The sequence below is a fragment of the Bactrocera neohumeralis genome, chromosome 4 (genome assembly GCF_024586455.1).
Source record: "Bactrocera neohumeralis isolate Rockhampton chromosome 4, APGP_CSIRO_Bneo_wtdbg2-racon-allhic-juicebox.fasta_v2, whole genome shotgun sequence".
Classification (NCBI taxonomy): domain Eukaryota; kingdom Metazoa; phylum Arthropoda; class Insecta; order Diptera; family Tephritidae; genus Bactrocera; species Bactrocera neohumeralis.
The window spans coordinates 31,298,660-31,320,106 of record NC_065921.1 but is presented as its reverse complement, the minus strand read 5'-3'; the positions used below and the strand labels follow the sequence as shown (position 1 = coordinate 31,320,106).

The 21,447-nt window shown below is 35.1% G+C and overlaps 2 protein-coding genes and 3 long non-coding RNA genes across 10 annotated transcripts; 3 read left to right on the top strand and 2 right to left on the bottom strand.

The window, feature by feature from the left end:
- Window positions 1-6,669: 6,669 nt before the first annotated feature.
- On the bottom strand, window positions 6,670-7,161 carry LOC126756594 (uncharacterized; the record flags this gene model as incomplete). Its single annotated transcript, XM_050469789.1, has 1 exon — window positions 6,670-7,161. A coding segment is annotated over exon 1 (492 nt), but the record flags the coding sequence as incomplete, so codon positions are not given.
- Window positions 7,162-10,002: 2,841 nt separating this feature from the next.
- LOC126756615 (uncharacterized) lies at window positions 10,003-11,418 on the top strand. Of its 2 annotated transcripts, none has more exons than XR_007666615.1 (3): window positions 10,003-10,146; window positions 10,207-10,324; window positions 10,395-11,418. It is a non-coding gene; the product is annotated as an uncharacterized LOC126756615 (long non-coding RNA). The 2 variants fall into 2 exon arrangements; XR_007666614.1 differs by having other exon boundaries at window positions 10,003-10,324; window positions 10,395-10,910; window positions 10,979-11,418.
- A 151-nt stretch (window positions 11,419-11,569) lies between these two features.
- Window positions 11,570-12,316, top strand: LOC126756608 (uncharacterized). Its single transcript, XR_007666603.1, has 2 exons — window positions 11,570-11,917; window positions 12,002-12,316. It is a non-coding gene; the product is annotated as an uncharacterized LOC126756608 (long non-coding RNA).
- Window positions 12,317-12,511: 195 nt separating this feature from the next.
- On the bottom strand, window positions 12,512-14,287 carry LOC126756600 (ejaculatory bulb-specific protein 3). Of its 5 annotated transcripts, none has more exons than XM_050469799.1 (4): window positions 14,191-14,287; window positions 14,041-14,106; window positions 12,910-13,101; window positions 12,512-12,818 (listed from the first exon to the last, which is right to left on the bottom strand). In XM_050469799.1, the coding sequence occupies exons 3-4, from the start codon at window positions 13,094-13,096 to the stop codon at window positions 12,643-12,645; spliced, it is 363 nt and encodes a 120-aa protein (XP_050325756.1). In that variant the 5' UTR covers window positions 13,097-13,101; window positions 14,041-14,106; window positions 14,191-14,287; the 3' UTR covers window positions 12,512-12,642. The 5 variants fall into 5 exon arrangements, with proteins under 5 accessions (XP_050325756.1, XP_050325754.1, XP_050325755.1 ...); XM_050469797.1 differs by having other exon boundaries at window positions 14,045-14,106; window positions 14,191-14,209; XM_050469798.1 differs by lacking the exon at window positions 14,191-14,287 and having other exon boundaries at window positions 14,041-14,134.
- Window positions 14,288-14,411: 124 nt separating this feature from the next.
- On the top strand, window positions 14,412-16,437 carry LOC126756616 (uncharacterized). Its single transcript, XR_007666616.1, has 2 exons — window positions 14,412-14,690; window positions 14,985-16,437. It is a non-coding gene; the product is annotated as an uncharacterized LOC126756616 (long non-coding RNA).
- Window positions 16,438-21,447: the final 5,010 nt, after the last annotated feature.

The following is a 21,447-nucleotide window of genomic DNA, read 5'->3' as shown; positions in this document are numbered from 1 at the left end:
TTTAAAATGAGTGTTTCTCCGATTTATAATGAGTTTTACACTTAAATTTTTAACTTTTATATACATTAACACTTCATTAATTCGTTTCTTATCATTTATTTTATGTTATATAGTGCAAAAATAACTTTTTTCAGTATTTAACTTTTGTTTAATTATTTTTGTTCACACAATAATAAAAGGGTTGCATTCTAACTAATAATCAGTATTACCTTACGTACATATTTCACAGAAGAACCAAAATAAATAAAGAAAACAACTAAATCCGCATAGAATTCCTTTCTGCATTAAAAAAATTAACCCTCAGTCGGACCAACACCTGGGCGTGCTCAGTGTTTTTGCGTTGAACTCCTTTTTGCCCGACCAACACCGGGATTTATCAAGATAATGAGAATTCTGAAAGATTTTACATTACTCATCACACAATAATGAATTTAGTGATGACGTCATAATCTTTCTTATTTTTATTCCATTACAAAATATGGTAACACTAATTTTTTGCTTGTTTACAACCATTTTCTTATTTTATGAATAAATGGATTTTAACTAAAGTTTAAAATTTTAACTATTTAATTTAAAATAAATGATTAGAAACGAATTAGTGAAGTGTTAGTGGATATAAAAGTATAAAATATAAGTGTAAAATGCATTATAAATCGGAGAAAGACGCATTTTAAATTTAAATTTAAAGCGGCAACTATATAAGTATTTATATATTCTTGATCTGGAGGACCTCCTCTATCCGTACATACCCATTTTAACCCCGAAATCGGGGGATGCTATTCTAAATCGCAGCCTCTTTTTCACCTCACCGGAAATGGCGTCACAGTGGCCGAGTTTAAAATATCTTTTTCCAAAAATTTCAGAATTTCTTTGTTATTAGTGTATGTTTGTAACTATAAAATAATCTAATAAAATATTGAATTTTCTATATTAGTAAAAAATTAAAATATTTAATTTTATAATATACTAGAAAAAAATTGTTTTTTTTTCAACAGAAGTACGATAACGGTACGAAAGGACCTTATAGGAGCCGGTGTCAATATTGAAAAAAGGGTGTCACACCTCTCTCACCTTTAGGTGAAATTCCATTTCTCAGGACCTACTCAACTAAATTCAGTACAACCTTATCATGAATTTCCTATGTTACCGTGCGAAAATGAGATCGGACTACAACACGTTTAATTCCCATATAACATAATTTGAATTTCAATCTTTTTTTCATTTTCCAATATACGAATCAAGCTGCAATGAATATATCGGTATAAAACATATACACAAATAGTGTCTTTAAGGTATGATACTTTATGACTAAAAATTTTCAAAATCACACCCAGTGCCGTTGGTTGACTTTTTGCCGAAAATTTTGGTCAATCTGTGAGATGTATTATTGAAATACGGAGAAAATGATAAAATCGGGTCAATACTTCCCTAACCCCTATATACCTAATACAAAATTTTCAAACTTCCGGTTGGCTTTATACGGGTAATCCAAGTAGAGGTACAGGGTTTGTCCGGAAAGTAATAGGACTGAGTCGATTTAAAAAAATTTATTGAGCCAATCGTTACAATTCTTTAAAAACTTTCAAAATAGGCTCCTTTTGCGTCGATGCAGCGCTGGCAGCGCTATTTCCAAGCATTGAAGGCGTCACGGAAGGCGTTCTTCGGAATAGCTTTGAGAGCCGAGGTGTATGCTGTTTGGATCTCTTCTGTCGTCTGAAAATGCTTGCCTTTCATCTCTTTGTCTCGGGATCATACTCCAAGATCCATGACTGTGATTACTTTATACAAAAATTTGGGTCACTTCCACACATGCTTTTCTTGCTCACCATTCACCATTCGCGTCAGTGAACACTTTTGGGGCCATCTTCGCACACACCTTGGGCATGTTCAAGTGCTCTCTCACAATGTCATGAACCACAGAATTTGATAAATTTAACATTTAGGCAATTAATCGAATACATAGTCGACGATTTGAGTTCAAAAATTTGTGCACATGAGTCACATTGTACTAATTTCATTTGTCGGTGTTTGTCGAAGTCGCAGGTTTCCCAGCACGGTTCATCAGCGACTTCTTCTCGGTCCTCTAAAAAGTCCTGGTGCCACCGAAACATACCACTTCTTGCCAAAGCAACATCTGCCCTTCATTGAGGCAACTGACAGAGGACGACGAAGAGACTATGTAGGGCAGAAAGAAATAGTTTTTAGGGTGATCTATGATTTTAAAATCGGTGGTTCAGCAAAAAATTTAAAAATTAAGACAAATTCAAGGAAACCAAAACTATTTTACTTACTTAATACAGCAAAGAAACTCGGAAAATAGTAAACAACAACTTCAAAGAGGGAGATCAGAACCCATGAACGTGGACATAATGAGTAGAAGAGGTGATCTGCAAGAATCAAATACGAATGAGGTGTTTTTTACAAACTAGCCTAGGAATCTTGAAAAAGTATTAACGATTTTTGAGAATTAATTTTGTGTTCTGGTTGACTCAGACTCAGCCATAAGCGTAATGAAAAAATCTAGTTTTGAAAAATGGAAATTGCCAGTGCTTGAAAGTGAAAACACTATGGTGAATACTTTAAGCGAAATAATTGAAACACCAAATATTAAGGTAAAGAGTCCTTGTCCAAAGGAATTCAAATATTCGGAAAACGAATGAGATGGTTATTAATGGATTTTAGGAAACGATTTCATTTTCAAAAATGTAAAAACAGTGATGCAGGAAATAAAAACACTAACGAATCAACAAGTACAGAGTATATAAATTACCCACCAAAGAAGATAGTAGATAATTCAGGAATCAATTAACTGTAGACGATAAGTATCCCCTACCAAATATCGTAGAAATTTTGGATTAATTGGGCGAAGCACAGTACTTTAGCACAACAGATTTAGCAAAACGTTACCATCAGTTTTAATGACAGAATGGGACGTCGAGAAAACAGCTCCGACAAGCCTTTCGAGTTGAAAAATGCTACAGCTACATTTTAAAGATTTATGAATGACATATTGAGAGAATACATAAATAAAATAAGATTCGCATACTGATCTTTTCAAATTCTTTAGAAGAGCACCTAAGCTTATTGAGAATTTTTTTAATTTTTTTTTTGAAATTATGAGAAAACAAATTAAAAAAACAGGAAGATAAATGCAGTTTTCTTCAAAAAGAAACTAAATTATTAGGACATAAATATATTGACGAAAGTTGATGCTTAACCCAAATATATTGAAAGCTTTGAGAACATAAAAGAACTCATTTCTTTTCATCCAATTGTAAAATTTCCCGAGTATGATGATAAATCGTACGTAGACGAGCGGACAGTCTTTTTATGGTCGTCAAACCTGAAAGATCCTATTTTAGTATTGTCTAAAATATTCACGTAATAACTTAATTTTTGATTTGAAATAAACCTACATTTGGGGGCTCGTCCAGAATTGAATTTAAGCCAACCGGAGAAATTATACTGTAATTTTCAATTAATAATTTCGCGAATGTTCTACTCGTAATAAGAGCAGCATCTCACATTAGGGAAAAAGTGAACGCATCACTTGTAGCAGGACTTCGCAGCTATAAAGTATCAGCAGCGGCAGTTGAAATTATATAAGAACATAGCGGTCTTCATCATAGGCAATAGTTGATAGTAAAACCGGATTTTGAAATTTAGTTGAACGAAGACGAGAAGAAGTTAAAAAAGCAGAAGGAAGACAACGAATAAGAGAAGAAGTAGAAAAAGCATAAGTGAAATTACGAGAAGACGAAAGAAAAGATAAGAAAGAAATAGAAGGTGAAGTTACAGGTAAAGAAGTTAATTGATAAAGATAATTTAGGCAAAGCAAATAAGACAAAGAGTAGTTAAATAATATCAAAATCCGATTGGAAAATTTGCCGTCATATGTATGTATGTACCTGATTGAAATTAACGAAATATAAATGTAAATAAATGTTTGTGAAATGTAAAAGTGATAAACGTAAGTTTACAAAAATACTGTGAAATAATTCAACATTATTCAATTTGCATTAATAATATTTGTATTTGTGTGTAATTTATGGAAACTAAACTTTACTGTATTCACAAACTCTGTTTGGTTTGTTAGTTAACCTACTAAATAATATGGTTATCTGTAGCATTTGATTCCATCATAAGAAAATTCACCAAGCTACCTGGCTGTCTCCGGATCGAAAAACCACCAACCAGATCTATCATGTTGTGATAGACGGAAGACACGTCTCTAGTGTTTTAGACGTGGGTACGCTCTGAGGTCCTAACATCGACTCGGACCACTATTTTGTTGCAGCCAAGATTCGCACCCGTCTCTGTGCAACAAAAAACGCACGTCAACAAACACAAGGAAGGTTCGACTTGGAAAAGCTGCAATCATAACAGACAACCGAGTGATTTTCGACTCGGCTTGCACTCCTGCTCTCTGAGAGCACTCGTCAACTACTCGAATGCACGAAAATTCTACGAAAAAATGCGGCGACTAACAGAAGTTTTGAAGACCGGAGCTTACCCTTGTAGAACCCCAGAGGTGATGTAGTAACCGATGTCCAGAACATACTAAATTTAGGGAGGGAGCACTTGAGGGAGGCTGCTGAATGGCAGTGAAGGCAATCGATGACGATGGATCAGATGTTCCATTGCCCGACCATGAAGAAGACTGAATAACAATTACCCATCTGTAGAGGCTTTTCAAACACGGCGGTAAAGAACTGATAAGGTGCGTGCATCAGCTTCTTTGTAGAATATGGTCGGGCGAAAGCATGCCCGACAATTTAAGTGTACTTTGCCTAATCCACAAACAGGGAGACCCCAAAATCTGCGCCAACTAGCGTGGGATAAGCCTCCTCAACATCGCATATAAGGTTCTATCGAGCGTATTGTGTGAAAGATGAAATCCCACCGTTAACAAACTGATTGGATCTTAGACCTGCAAAATCAACAACTGACCAGATATTCACCATGAGCCAAATTTTGGAAAAGACCCATGAAAAGAGAATCGACACTCACTACCTCTTCGTCGATTTCAAAGCTGCCTTTGACAGCACGAGTTACAGGATCTGGCTTTATGTCGCGATTTCACAACTTGGTATCCCCGCAAAACTAAAACGGCTGTGAAAGTTGATATTGAGCAATACCAAAAGCTTCGTCAGGATCAGGAAGGACATCTCCTGAGCCGTTCGATACCAAACGAGGTTTCAGACAAGGCGATTCTCTTTCGTGTGACTTCTTCAACCTACTTTTGGAGAAAATAAGCAGGTGGCTGCAAGGGTGATTTCTGCGAAAACATCCCAGCATGAACTGCTTGAAGAGGAGTACATTATGTTCCTTAACTGGGACCATAAGCGTCTCACTATGTAGGTGTTCGATGGGAGCCATCAAAAGGCATCCCGTCGTGGTCCGGAGTGCAGTATTTTGGCAGGTCTGGAGTTTCCTCATCTGCGTACCACCGCATCCAGGCGACCATATTGGTTCAGCGTAATCGAAGTCGGCCCGGCCGATTGCCTTGTATGTTGCCAACAACGTTTCTTGGGGCTTGAGGATTTTATTGCGGCTCTATACCTTGGGAATAATCGCTGTCGGATGGGGAGTAAAGGAGCATAGGTTCCGTGCAGTGAGGAAACGAGAAAGGTCGGAGAGATAGCCGTTTACTTTTGAACACATGCCATCGATTCCATTGCCCGACGCCAATATCATGCAATAATTAGGGTACGAGGTTATGGAAACTCCCTCTGGTGGCTGTGAGAGCTTCGAGATGTAGAAGGTAAACAGAAGCGGGAAGAGGAAACCACCCTGCGGAACCCCCTGTTTAATTCTTCTCAGTTTAGATGTTTCACCTCAAAATAGTACGGATGATTGTCGACCGCTCTGGTAGTTCATGGTCCACCTCTTTAACGCTGGAGGGAGCGTAGTTGTTTCAATGTCCTGCAGTAGCGTTGTGTGATTGACCGTGTCAAAGGCTTTTGACAGGTCCAACGCTACGAGGATCGTTCTTTCGCAGGGTGGTTTCTGGTTGAGGCCACGAACTATCTGGGCGTTTATGACGCTGAGTGTTGTGGTGGTGATGTGCACTTTTCGGAGTCCATGCTGGTGGCTGGCTAGGCTCAGGTGGTGAGTGAAGGTCGGGAGAAGCAAGACCTCAAGTGTCTTCACTACTGGGGAGAAGAGAGTTATCAGACGATAAGATTTCCCTTTGTTGACGGCTTTCCCAGGTTTCAGTAGTGGGACCCAGACTTTCCACGCATCGGGTATTTGAAGAGTGGTCAGCGACAGGTTGAGGACCTTGGAGAGAAAACTTACTCCCGTCGAGCCTAGATGTTTTAGCATTAGCATGTTAATTCGATCAGGGCCAATGGTTTTTGAGGATTTTGCTTTGTTGATGACACTCTGAACCTCCTCATCGGTGAAAGTAAGTGGCGCGCAGTCGTTTGGCATTTTGCGCAGCCGTCGGTTAACACATCTCTTGGCTTTGTCTACCGAAGGGTGCAGTGTAAACTGCCGGCTAAAATAGCTCCCGCACTTCTTCGGGTCCGAAAAGGCATGACCATTGAATTAAACCTCAACTCGGTCGTCGTGTCTCTTCGGGTTAGACAAAGCTTTGACAGTAGCCCAAAATTTACTCACACCGGTGGAGAGGTTGCAGGACTTCAGGTGCTCTATCCATTTCGTCCGCTTATGTTGATTTACCATACGCCGAATCTCCAAATTGAGATCCCTTATTCGGGGATTCCCGGGATCGGCACGGCGTAAAGTGTCGCGCTCATTAGCTAAAACGGCTGCTTCGGCCGGGATGAAGCGAGCGGTAGCTGCTGCGATCACCTTGCGGAATCGACGTTCGCCAACGCATACGTCCGTAGGAATGGGTAGAGCGTTAAAGGTGCTCTCAGTAAATTCTGTGAAGCCGTCCCAGTTAGCTTTGTTAAAGTTAACGAAGGAGCGGTTGACAACAGAAACAAAATCGGGAGGTTTCTCGATCGAGAAAATTGTGAGCAAATGGTTTGATGCGAGAGTTAGCATACGTCGCCAGGCTATGCTACTTATGAGACCACCATTAGCAATGGTAACATCGGGCGAGCTATTAAAGGTATCCATAACTCTGGTGGGGTCTTCGTCATTCATTGTGCAGAATGCCGAATCGTCAATCTGTTCCGCCAGCTCCATCCCCCTACGATCATTTGACAGGCAGGAATGCCAAAGTAGTGCGCGTTAAAGGCGCCTAGTACCAAACGGTTTTCACCACGGAGGAGCACGCCTATATTCGGGTGATATCCTGCAGAGCAATATGTAACTGGGGGATGTATATATTAAATATTTCGAGCTCGATATCGCCTGACCGAAAAGCTATGCCCTTACATTCTAGGGTAGTATCCCTGCTGTCGGTGTTTTTATCGATTAGACGATACTGCAAGGTGTTGTGCAATATGAAGGCTAGGCCACTACCATTATCTCACTCGCGATCCTTACGTATGACGTTGAAACCGGCACAACTCAGAAGATCTGAGCGACTGTTTAATTTAATGCGGTTTATTTTTTTTGGACCGCAGCTATCGATACGCGTTTCCGATTCATAAATTAATTAACTCCTACCGATCGAAACGGGGTTAGATCGGGTCAATTCCGGTGCGTAGAACTAGTGCAGAAAAGATCTGCCGAAGATTTATGGTCCTTTGCGCATTGGGAACGGCGAATATCGCTTTCGATGGAACTATGAGCTGTATGAGATATACGACGACAGTGACATAGTTCAGCGAATTAAAAGACAGCGGCTACAATCCAGCACTCCATCTCTAAAAGTATTCGATGCAGTACCCGCTGGGGGAAGCAGAGGAAGAGGAAGATCTCCACTCCGTTGGAAGAACCAAGTGAAGAAAGACCTGGCTTCGCTTAGAAACTCCAATTGGCGCCACTTTGCGAAAAGAAGAAACGACTGGCGCGCTGTTGTTAACTCTGCTATAGCCGCGTAAGCGGTTTTTACGCCAGTAAAGAAGAAGAAGGGTCTAGATATTGAAGAAAGCCTTTCTACAACTGCCAAAAATGCCAACAAATCAAATACGATAAGCGTCCAATAAAATCAAAATTTTATCTTACAGAAAGCCCTAAAAATTAAAATGAAATAGTGCACACAAATATTTTTTATTTCAAAAAACAATTCCTTGTAACAGCATTAGAAAAGGAAAGAAAATAACAGATAGAAACTGGCCCGCGAAGAAAACAATAATGATTGGCCAGTTTTCGAAAATCGATAAACAAAGTCCTTATGGATAACGAATTTAAGACAGAACGGTTACTGGTATGCCTTCGGGATGAAGGAATACAGGTTCATCTCACAATGCCAAATAGTCATACAGGAAATACGGACGTAGAGAGGTTTCACTCAACCTTGTTGGAGAAACTAAGAGGAATTGAGGACCCTGATCTTACAATAGAGATGAGAATGCATGTCGTTGTAGAAAATTATAACGATCGGTACCATTCTACCATCAAATGCACACCCCGAATGGCGTAGCAGTGCACACCAAGGCCGTAAAGAGTCGATTCGGCGCCGTTTGCAGCAACTCCGACTGATATCTGGACGACTTGGCGCATTTAACGTCGAGATCTTATGTTGAAAGCGTACAAAATACAGCTTGTGCAATAGCTGAAGCTGCTCGACCTTCCTATGCGACATCGCTTCACTCTATGGGCGATCCATGAAGATCCGATGTTTTTCGAATCAAATTTTGAGGTCCCTTTCTGGCTCAATGGTTATGTAAACCAGCAACCAGACAGCGCTATTTCCTACATCACATCAAGCGATGAATTTATTGATCACTTAGGTGAGCAGATAATTTCACGTATTGGGCCGGTCGATTGGCCATCAAGATCATGATATCACACCGTTAGACATTTTCCTGTGGGGATATGTAAAGTCTAAAGTCTATACAGACAATCCCGCTTATATTTAGGCCTTGGGCAAAAAATCAAGCGTATCATTCGCCAGTTACCAGTCGAAATGTTCAAACGAGCCATCGAAAATTGGACTCAATGCATGGACCAGCTGAATATGAATATGAATGGAGGTCTACACCTCACATCTATAATAAAAATAAATCCGATCCATTGGTCGACTTTTTCCATATCAACTCAATATATTAAATTTAACCTCTTAGGTTGTATTACATACATACATCACTTTTGAGGATGATTTTTTAACAATTTTCGCAGACGCGAAATAGAATATAGTAATAACACTAGGTTAGTCTATGACCCTCCACATAAGTTAATAAGATATTAATTTGATTGTTATCCATTCACGATTTCGTCGAACAGAGAATGTTGAATTCTTTCGCAACATTTTTTAATATAACGTTTTACCATATACAAAAGTATATCAGGGAGGATCCAGAAATAGGAGGGGAAATAAACATTTACTTGAAACATCAAAAAATATAGCAGTCTCTATACAGTTTAATATCATGGTGAACAAATTTCAAATCTTCTATTGAGTAGAAAATTTTCACAAATTTTTCGGTAACTTGTGAGCCAAGTTTTTAGAATCTTTCGAGAACTTCTTCTGCAATGACTTCAATGTTATGACGCGAGTGCAGCAACGCAATTCCGATCAATATATCATGAAGCATGTTCGCCCTCAGCCACGTTTTTATGCGGCGAAGGTTCGAAAAAGAGCGTTCAGAGCCCCAATCGTCACCGGAAGTGTGCAGAATATGCGAAGAAAACTATGAATTATGGGTCTACATTACAGTTCTTCAACGTTTCCAATGCAGTAGTCGGTAACTTGTTGTCTTTTGACTTTACTTCTGCCAATGGCACTGTTAGTGATCAAGTTGACCTAAGAGCTTCAAACGTCACACGACGTTGTCATTATCCAAAGACCTTTAAATGTATCCATCAAGCAGTGAATAAAGTTTTCCATTTCTTTGGTTTTCAAATCATATACTTTTTCTGGAAACAGCAAACTCAGTTGAAATCCATCCAATACTTCTCTAGAAAAGTGCGTTTGCCGAATTTATCGATTATTTCTACCAAAAGTTTATGAATCTATTACACCCGAACTTAAACTTTGTGTGCCGTGTCTACTCATATGTAATAATCAGTTCCGTATTTGCTTTCTCTTACTAATAAGTGTAAAAAAAGCTCATGCGAAATGTATGATCTTCTCAAAAATTTGGTTACCGCATTATTGGTTATTTTTTTAAACGTTTACAGTTGCTGACAGAAAGATAACTTGTCAATGTGAAAACTTATTCGAGATGTTCTCCACATGAAGCCTATCAGGTCAACTAGTCATCCATAATGCACTTGGATCAAATTAGGATCAACAGATGTAAGAGGCTCTTCAATGACCTTTTTACAAAGAAAATAGTTTCGCTGTTGAAAAAGTTTTTCATTAACAGAATGAAAAAAACTTCCAAAGACGCAGAAAATTTTATTGTAAGGTTTCAATGTGGTCACCATCCTACTGTAATGGTTTATTGGCGAATCTTCTGTAAAGGCGACATACCTCTTCACTTCGAAAAACGTGGTTAAAACTATGTGAAAAAACCAGAAGGATATATTAGAAAGGGTGGTAAAGCAATTAAGTAACACTTTCTTAGATGGAGATCTTCCTTGCGTCTTCCAGCAAGATTCTGTTTCAGCTCATAAGTCAGAAACCACCCAGCAGTTGCTTAAAATCAATATTCCTGTTCTCATAAATGTAGATGATTGGCCGTCTGGAAGTCCAGATTTCAATCTATTGAACTACAGATTTTGGTCAGAGTTGGAGAACTTGGCCTGTGGAATACTCCACAGAATCTTGACGAGCCTCAAAAAATATTTAATTCGAGCAGCGTATTAAATAGAAATAGAAACTGTGTGTGCTGCTATTCATCAATGCCTGAACCATTTGTGGGCTTGTGTTAAGGCAAAAGGTGACCATTTGGAATAAAATTTTTGTATATCGCTCATTTAATATATGAATTATTATAACTTGATAAAGAAATGTGTTATAGTGAACTTGTAACGGAACTTCTGGCAGAGGACGAACGGAGTTTCAGAGAGTCACTCGGATTTCAACTCGCCTCATCTTCCTGGTCATTTATATGTATGTATATATGTAACAGTCGTACCAAAAACACAATCAATTCAATTCAGTTCAGCATAGACAACATTGTTAATCAATTCGAGTAGCCACCAGCGTCAACTGTCCTGATGCAACACGAACAATCTGTTCTTCGGCAATCACGATCGTGTAAGCGGTATGTAGGTACCAAAACCAGTTGCAAGTATATCATGTCAGTTCATAGCGTTGCGACGATTGTTTGAATTGAAGTGAAACTTTGGGTAAACTATAAGTAAATCTATGGGTAAATCTATGAATATAGCAAACAACAACAATTTTCTGCTGGACTGATTTGAATCATGTGTGGCAAAAAATGTATCAGCTTTGAAAATGAAAATTTGCGTCTTTTTTTCCTGGCATAAAATGTTACAAATTTTCGATAATGCCATAGTAAATGTCCGTCAAAAACAATGGAAATTCCATCGAGAACGTACATACATATATATACATACATTTGTTGTATGTATGTACTCGATGGAATTTCCATTATACATATAACATATGTACATATATACATACATACATACATGTACATATATACAAACATACGTATTTGAAATAGAACAAAAGTGCACTAGTAAATCAGTGTTTAGGAGATGATTTACAAACCAAAGTCTGTCGATCATTTCAATAATTGAAGCATGAGTTTGCATCACTTATTTTTCTGCTGATACGAACGTTCATAAACAAATCAGGTATAAGCTGATCGCTAGTGATTCAAAGTTGTTCTCTATCGCTGATTTGAAGATAAACAGTGCGCTTCGTGTACACGAACTGAACTGACAGAATCAGACAGAGTAACGGATCAGTACTTAAGTATAAACAAAAATTTATTACTAGTTGCAGTTCTCTGATATGTACATACATATATAAACCAATATTAACCTCGATTATTTTTAGGTGATACAAACAACCGTTAGGTGAATAAAACTATTTTATTCCGTAGAAACATGTTGCAAGAGTACAGAATTAAAGTTCGAATTGTTGGCGCATCCACCGTATTCACCAAATTTGGCCCCCAGCGCTTACATTTGTTTCCAGAACTCAAAAAATGTATGCGTGGCAAGCGTTTTTTCATCAAATGAAGAGGTCATAACTTCTGTTGAAGCTTATTTTGAAGACCTTCCGGATTCTCACTTTAGGGATGGGATCCACAAGTGTATTAATGTTCAGGGAGATTATACTAAATAATAAAGTGTATTTTGAATCATAAAATTGTGTTTTTCTTATCAAACGACAAAACTTATTGAACAACCTTGTACTATGTAACTCAGGCAATTATGATCTGATACAGCATACACACATTGCTACAATATTGCTTAATTTGTTTTGATTTTACAAAAAAATGTTACTAACATGTCGAATAAAAATGGTTGAATAGTTATTATAATGCAAATACATAGCTACATATATATGTACGGATTCTACGATGTACCATAAACATATTTATTTTCTTACTAACTCATATATGTATGTACATATGGTATATAAATAGTACATGTAATTTTATTTCAACATTTAACCGTTCTCTGTGAGTAAGTTTAACCTTGTTTCTCATACTTAGATCTGTAAACGCCTCTAGAGTCGTATTTGTCTAGTAACAATTTCCACTCGCCTGGACGGTTCACACGAAGGAAATTTATTACCTTTTGTGAATTTTTTCTTTGGGTATCCGTACATTTTGAGCAATCCGTCTGTAGGGCATCAGGTAGTAATTCTAAACGAAAATTAGATTAATAACTTGATCAAAAGTATCTATAGTATACATATGTGCAGAAACATATGCATATTTAATGAATAATACTTACTTTTTAACTCGCGACCTTCTGGAGTGCAAGGACCTTTATCCATAAGACATTTAATGTAGTTAGTTAGAATACGATTATTGGACAAAACACCATCCACATCGACGTTATCAAATTTATTTGTGTACTGCTTTTGCGCTGCTCCATACTGAATCGCAACAACTATCAAGAATATTATGGCTGCCTTCATGTTTTCTAAAAATTAGACATGTGTTTTTATAAATTACATGCCATATATCGTTATGTTTAATTTCGTAAATAGTTTTTATTCAATAATGTCACTATATTTTTGTAACTTTATCGGTGACCGATTTTATAAATAATACAAAGTAATATGAATTTTCTTTTATTTCAAAAGTAATGTGTATATTAACCAAAGAGTTACGATTTAACACAAGTTTGGTATTGCTTGTTTAAAAAACTGATTGTTAATATATATATATATATATTTCTTTGTAAACATACATATATCATTTAATTTAAATAATTTAATGTTGTAATTATATTCTGACAAAAACGCTATATCAATCACTACAAGTAGCTTGTAAAATGTCCACATGATATGTATCATGTATGTATGTATGTACATATATTTGATTGTACTTGTAAACTAATATTTTGGGGCATATGTCGTATGTCGAAATTATGCTGTATAAGCATGTTTAAATGCTTATATGTATCTACATATGTATGTATTAGTATATATAGAGTTGTATAATCGCTAATTTTATGTAACCGGTAGATTTTCAACTATTCCGATATGTCTTCATTCACTTAATAAACTTTACGAGTGTCTTAGTGAGGAATTTTTATTTTAGTTGTTGAGAGAATTGGACGTGACAACTTTAATAATAATTATATTTTGTATGCATTTCTGATCACTCGATTGACTGTATGTATATATCTGCACATAGATAAGTAATGAATGAGTTTAATACATTTAAACATACCAAAATTTTATAGTAATTATTGTTTATGAAGTTAAGGGCTGAAACTCTCAGTAGAGAGGATCAAAATGAAGTTTGTAATATTCTCTTATTGATGCTGCCTCTTAACATTTTTGAGACAATTACTTGTATAAACTAAATTTTTTATCACAAATTATTAAACTATTTATAACTTTTTTCCACTCACTTACAATATGTGTGTTGTACGAATTCAAGATTCACAAAATTCACTCTGGACTCCTGGGCAGTTGGACTATAATTACATGAAGGTGGTATTTCACCAGTTTATATAGCCCAAAAATTGTTAACATACACTACACGTTAAATAAATACCCACCAAAATTTTACTCAACTTGCTCATTTATAAGTGTGGAAATAATTTCGCGGTGTTTCCTTCATTTACATACCACATTGACCATTTGCTTATAAAAAATGTTCAATTACATATGTTGTATAATAGAATAGAGCATTTTAATGATGCTATTAAGTACTCAACTTCGTTAGTACAATAAACGTTTGATAAAGAAGAGTTACTAAACTTTCTGCCTAAGATTGTATAAAAAGAATTCATATAAATAGTTTAAATGAAATTGAAAAATGTTCTCAGTGTACAATGCTCGTAGCCAAACCGGATTTCAAAAAAAGTTTAAATGAAGCTTCTTTCGTCTTCCTTATGTAATTAAAATATTGTTTTATTTATCTTTTTACACTGTATGTGCTGAGTGACTTGCCATTGAAATTTCGGGGAAAACATATAAAAGCAACTTTGACGTGGAAACAAAACAACAAAAATATTTGAATAAGCTAAGCGTAATAGCTTCTTGTGTTAATGCTTATGTATGAGGTTAAATGTCAATAAATAAATAATAATATAAGTAATTAGTCGTTGATTGAATGAGTTTTGAAGATACATATAAACTTATATAAAATTTATATGTATATATCTGTAAAACTCATTTATTTAATATATAATAAATACCGAAACAATTAATGTCAATTTATATATATCGAAAATATATATTATGAGACACAGTAAACAAAAACTGTATCTTGGAACTTTCCCTAATTAAAATTCGAATTAAATTTATATTAATATGTTTTTTATATTAATTATTTTATATTAAAAAACAGGTCATTTACTTTGGGATGCTTGTCAAAGGTTGACATGCCGTTCGTACTGAAAACCAGATAGGAGAGTGCATGTTGGACCTTGGAGTACATTCAAAATATTGTCATCATGTACAACAACAATTCATATGATTCAAGCTTCTACATAAAATTGGTCACAACGCATACAAAACAGTTTGCAGCAGTACTTTACGGTTAAAATTACTTGTAGTAATGATGTAAGAATGTATCGTATAAATAATAATTGTATACAATATCCACTCTAATTTAAACTTTTTAATTAGTGAGGATATTATTTGATTAGCTGTCTATGGCTATGTACCATAAAGTTATTACGGAAAGCTTCAAGTGGGCGACAGATAATTATGGTTAATGTTAAATCGAGCAAAAACTCGCATGATTTTTGAAGTTTGTGTCATGCTACAAATTTTCGCCATGTACGCCGAGATGCTTTTCCAAAAGTTCAATTTTGAAATTTTTAGAACATTTTAAATTGAAAACCAAAAAAATTGGCAAATTAGCTTTTAAAATATAAAAAATATTAATAAATTTGAAAAAAGTTCTGTGGCACTACTTCGTAAATTGTGTACAGAAATAGTGTAATTAATATCAAAAGGATTTTGCAGTAGTTTTTAAGTTATGCAGTACACCGACTTTGAACACATGATTTATGGCAAAAACGCTTAAAATTTTTAAATAGAAATAAATCTTATATAAAACGTTCATAAACAGGTTTTAAGAATATTTATAATGAAACTAAATCAGTATTTGATTTTAAGCACTAATCTACAACTCCATGCAAAAATGCCATTTTAGAGTTTTACTTCCAGTTTTAATAGGTTACAGCTAGCGTTTCAAATTTAAGCGCTATGGATTAATTGGGAGTATATGCCTTAAAATAAAAATGAATTGGTTCAATCATAAATGGCTCGGTAATCAGGTTACATTAGCGGCTAAAGTTGTTATCAGGTTATCAGATGTATTTTAAATTATTCGCTACTGTTGTTGATGAAAATGAAAACGTGAATTATCTAAATACTTATGTATAACCACAATTTTCGATGGAAAATTGTTCAACTGTTATTATTCAGCGTAAGTTCAATCCACCTCAATTATACAAGGGTACACGTTGGTCAAAAAGATTACGGGAAATATTATTGTAGCAACATTTTGACTGGACAATTTAATGGAGAAATGACCCTCTGGCCACGTTAGAATGTACGTTACGAACAGAGCTTGAAAATGTTTATAATTAAGAACTATAAGTATTTTTCTTAAAAAATAATATTGATCAACCCAAAGTGTATTTAACAAAGTGAAATAAGTATACTTACGACATTTACTTTACGCTTATTTGATATACATATCAATCATTGTGATTGATTTGTCAAAAAATTCAAATTTTTAAACTCAAAAGTATAGAAATCTCAATAAAAATTATATTTTTTTAAATAAATATATTCTTTTACTTCCGAATACTTGCTGCTTATGCAAAACAAAACATGAAAGCAACTTATCAATATTTTGTGCTCCAACTGACAAATCGCAACGAGAGGAATGGTAAATACTCGTAGTATGTGGCTTGCAATTCAGTTTGTAATCTAGAAAAACAGCGTAGACGGGTTAATATAAACAAATATGTATGTACATGAATTGTTTACTTTTTTATTGATGGATCTGCCCTTTTTCAGTATCTTAAATATTATCAACTAATTCTCTAAAAATTACTCATGAATCATTTCGTTGAAATTTTAACCCTGTGCACCGGATATTAAACTTTTTTATAGTTCGCTCTACATGGTGCGAAAACTGTATCCAATTACATTTACAAAGCAAATGCACTTGTGTATATCTGAACACAATTTTTTAAAATTATTTACAAAAGCATACTGGTGTTTTTTATAACTTTTGTCTTCACTTTGTAAAGGTTTTGCAAAATCATTTTAGGCTTAAAAGGTATTTAATAGTACCCGTAATAAGGATCAGCTACTATACTCAGAATTCAATGGTTTAATTATAAAATTGCGAGGTTTTTGCACATCAAAGTCATTGATGCCGACAATTCTTCGTAGGATGGGAGAGTGGCAAAGATTCAAAGTTACGCTCGCCAATATTTTTTTATAAATTATATTGAAGTAATTACTTGCTCACTACCTAGGTGACAAAATTTGGTACAAAGGAACACAATAAAGAGCACATCTATGGAAAAGGTTTTATTAAAATAATTTTCTTGGCACCGCCTCGTTAAATGCTTAATATACACATCTCCCAAACTTGCTGGGACTATTTCTTTCTAGCGCAAAAATGGTGGAATCAGATAATAAGTAAGCTAGTTTCGCATTATATCAAAAATTACTAAAAATGCGATAACTCTCTTAACAAAAAAATCATAATTTTTATCATTATCACTACTCGACCAATTCAAAAGTTTAAGTTTAATTTCTACGAGTAACAAATTAAACTTAAAAATATTTATTACTGAAGTAAATTACGTAAAACCAAAGCAAATTATTAAATATATAGTTCCATTTGTACAAAATTTTCCACAAAGTTTACTTTGGCAATCACACAATTAATCCATAAAGTAATAAATTTAACATTCATAAAAATTCGCAAACGATATTCATATCAATACAATCACATTTTCATTTAATATTAATGGGCACACCTAGTGTGAAATTTTCCAAAAAAAAAAAAAGATTTTTTTCCATATTTCGATAGGTTATACCTTTAAAAATAACATACTAAAATTTCATTTAATTTTTGATTACATGTTTAAAAGAGCACACGGCAGTTTTAGTTTAACGAAATTTTTTTTTAAAAAAAAAAATGGCATTGGAGGATCTTTTTTTTTGGCATATTTCGATAGGTTATACCTTTAAAAATAAAATATACCCTAAAATTTCAAATCGATATCTGAAACAGTTTTTATCACACGAAGCAACTTTTGTTACAGGCCGTTTAAAAGAGTCGCGCCGAGCCGCTCGGCAGTTTGTTTTTTCGGCATTCGTTTAACGTTGCATTTGAATTTTTTTTTAAATTAATATTTTGAATATATTTAAAAAATCAATTTCATCTTTTGGAGAATTTGGCTATGCAATCATAATATAATATAAATATTTTAGAAAATGCAGTGGAGGATCTTAATTTTTGTGAAATGTATGGAGGAGATCGCTTGTCATTTCAAAAATATTTAATTTTTTTCTTTTGACACAAATTTTTTAGTTTACCTATTAAAACATGGGTTATAAATATACCCAATCAAAATTTTAAAACAAGTTGATTTAAGGTAATGGGCGACAGCAAAAGATCCCAAAAATTAGCAACTAAAGTTGCTTCATGTAATCGCAAACTTATTGCGCCACGCTGGTCCGCAGTTGAATCTTTGCTACCTTGCCAGCAACGTATCAGTTAATTTAACGGGTAATTACCCAACTGCGGTACTACAGGTATCTTTTAAATTTTTTTAAGAGTTTATTAAGGTTCAATTGATATTTCATCTCTCTCTTACGCAAAGGACTAATGATTTTCATGTTGTGTTATTTACGTGATAATTTATTAAAAATTTTAAATTTTCAATGTATTGTAGTTTCGGTAGTTGTTTTTTGCGCTTTGTCGTCTCGACATATTGGCATTTACATGGCCGTTTCATGTGACATTCTTGGCTGCGAATGCACACATTTATTATAAGTAGATATGTAAATATTCTATTTAAAATAAGACGAGTTTAAGGTTCTACTTGAGCTTGTTTGGTGATACCTTGCCCTTAAGAAGGGTGGTAGATATTTTCTTTTTAAGCGGGTTTGATTATATCAAGACATGAGCTGATGAGGACCCTATAGCAAATAGCAAAAAAGAAAAAAAAAAAACAACAAACACATTCGGGAGCTGTAGCACATGAAAATTTTCATTTGCTCTGCTGTGCTACCGCTCCCAATTTTTTGCTACCGCTACGCCAGAGCATAGCGCAGAATTTAATTTTTTGCTCTCGCTCCAGCTTTAGTTTTTTACCTAACAAAACTCGGAGCAGAGTAGAGCACATACTTTACATTGTTATACTAAGGCTACGCTGTGGCTCCCGACAAAGTGAGAGCGGTAGCAAGAGTAAAATGAAATGCTACGAGAGTAGCGTAGTTTTTCAAACGCTGGTTAAATACCATACATCGAAATCGGCTTTATTACCTCGTTTTGTAATAATTTCAACACATTAATACCAGTTGGATTGTCTGCTGTATATAAGGTGTATATGTAGAGTTGGGCACACTCCTCTGAGGTACACCAGACCTTATCGATCGTTCATCGAATACGAAAATATAAAAAAAAATTCTATGTACTCGAAATCTATTTATTTGCTCTACAGTGTGAAGTAAAAAGTCCAAAAAATAAGGAGAACATTATTAGAGCAATATTTGGTAGCTTTATTGACATTTTTAGAATAATTTGATCGTGTCTCGATGACTTTTTTGAATAAATTTCTCTTATAACATTTTTAATTTAAAAAATTTAAGTCTTAATAGACAAGAGCGACTTGGTAGCAGTGTCGGGCAAAGTTTGCAGGTTAGAGTCTTTTTTAGACAATTAAGCCGAAACTCCTTCTCTAGGTGGTTTGCAAAGCAAGTTGCCTGTTCCTCATCACTTCGGGACCAATTACTAATCACGCCTCTTATAGGCGGTTGGTTGGAATCTACCGGTGAATTAATTTTCATTCTCTAGAATTTTTGCTTTTTGGTTAATTTTGGGCTCACTTTCTTTTTATAATAACACTGGTAAACAATAATCCACTTGTTTTTTGTGATATGAACAGAACAAAGTGTTTATTATGTAAAAACCTATAGTATTTTTGTTACGAGGATTTTTGTTAAAAAAACGATAGATATATTATTGTTATATTATTTTATTAACCAAAGAGTACCTTAAAATGTTACTGTCGATGTTTTTCGGCGATATTTTGTTTTTGCAGTATTCCTTAACAATGTCCAGCAGTAATTGGCAAACAAACTGACTCTCCACTTGACTTGGTACCGTTTCTCCATAGTCTTGGTGGAACCGTTCCCCATGTACAAGAACCCTCTTCCATTTCAGTCCATTGCCTTATTAAAATTCTTCATTAAACGTAATTTAATATGCAAAGGTGGGTGATACCTTTTTGGGATCAACTAAAGGTTCACTGGTAACGTGTTTTTGTCCCGGAGTCAGTGCCTGATGTACTGGCCACTGCTTCTGTACATAATGACAGTCTCTCGCACGGCTGTTCCATTTGCAAAGGAAGCAACAATATTTCGTATATTCTAGTTGCATTCCAAGAAGAAGGACTATTATTTTTAGGTCTTCACATATTGCCCAACCATACTCATGATAACGGATGTGCTCTAAAAGAACTTTCATATTCTCATATCATTCCTTCATATGAACCGCATGAGAAAAAAAAAAAACAGATGGATATTTGTTACCGTTATGAACCAATACCGCCTTTAAATTAAGTTTAGAAGAATTAAGAATAGACGCTAATTACGTGGATCATGTTTTTGTCCTAGTGCGTTAAACAAAAGGTTAATTTCTGAACAGTATACTAGATCCCCTTCTTGAAGAAAGCAATTTGTGAGGTCTTTCTGCCTTTTTTGTAATAAGTAATATTTACATCACTTTGGAGAAGGTTCCAACCTTTTAGTCTGGATGCTAAATGTTCTGACTGCGATTATGAAAGGTTTAGATCTCGAACTAAGTTATTAAGTTCACCCTGTGAAATTAGATGCGGCACTGTTGAACATCCTGGTAAATCAAATAAAGGATCGGTTGTCATTTCCTTTGCGGTTTCTGTAACATCACTTGAAGTCTAGAGCTAGTCGATTCTAGTTCTTCATCGAGACTCCAAGATTCTGGTGCTTTTGGAAAAGGAAGTTGTTCACTGTGTTTGACAGGTCTTAAAGCTGCTGATGATAAGTTACAGTACTTAATGTATGTTTAGACTTCGGTCCAATACCTTTAATATTCGTGAGGCAAAAATAGCAGTCTGTAACATGGTCTTTAGTTCTCTCCAAACCATTGGCACTGCAAAGGTAATTATACGATTTGAACCTTTTAACCAAGCCGCTAACAATGTTACACAAGTTTTACAACAGTTATGAGGGGACCATGCTTTGTTTTGCGATTTAAAAGTTAGTTCTCCGCACACATAACAAAAACTATTGCCACCATTTACGCACTGCCTAGGCATTGTACCAAAAAATCTTAAACACAGTAATTTCAAAAACGTAAAAGAATGTGAAACGTTTTGCTATCCAAATATAGAACACGTAACCGATTCGGACACCGTTAGTCTACTGATAAATTTTGTAAAATAAAATGATCGTAAAACACCGTAAAACACGCTGTTTACTTCAAACAAGCAGGCAGAACCGGTCTAAACCGGATAAGTCACTGATGAAATTTTATGCATTGTAAACTCTAAAGCCGCAGGTTACAGAAT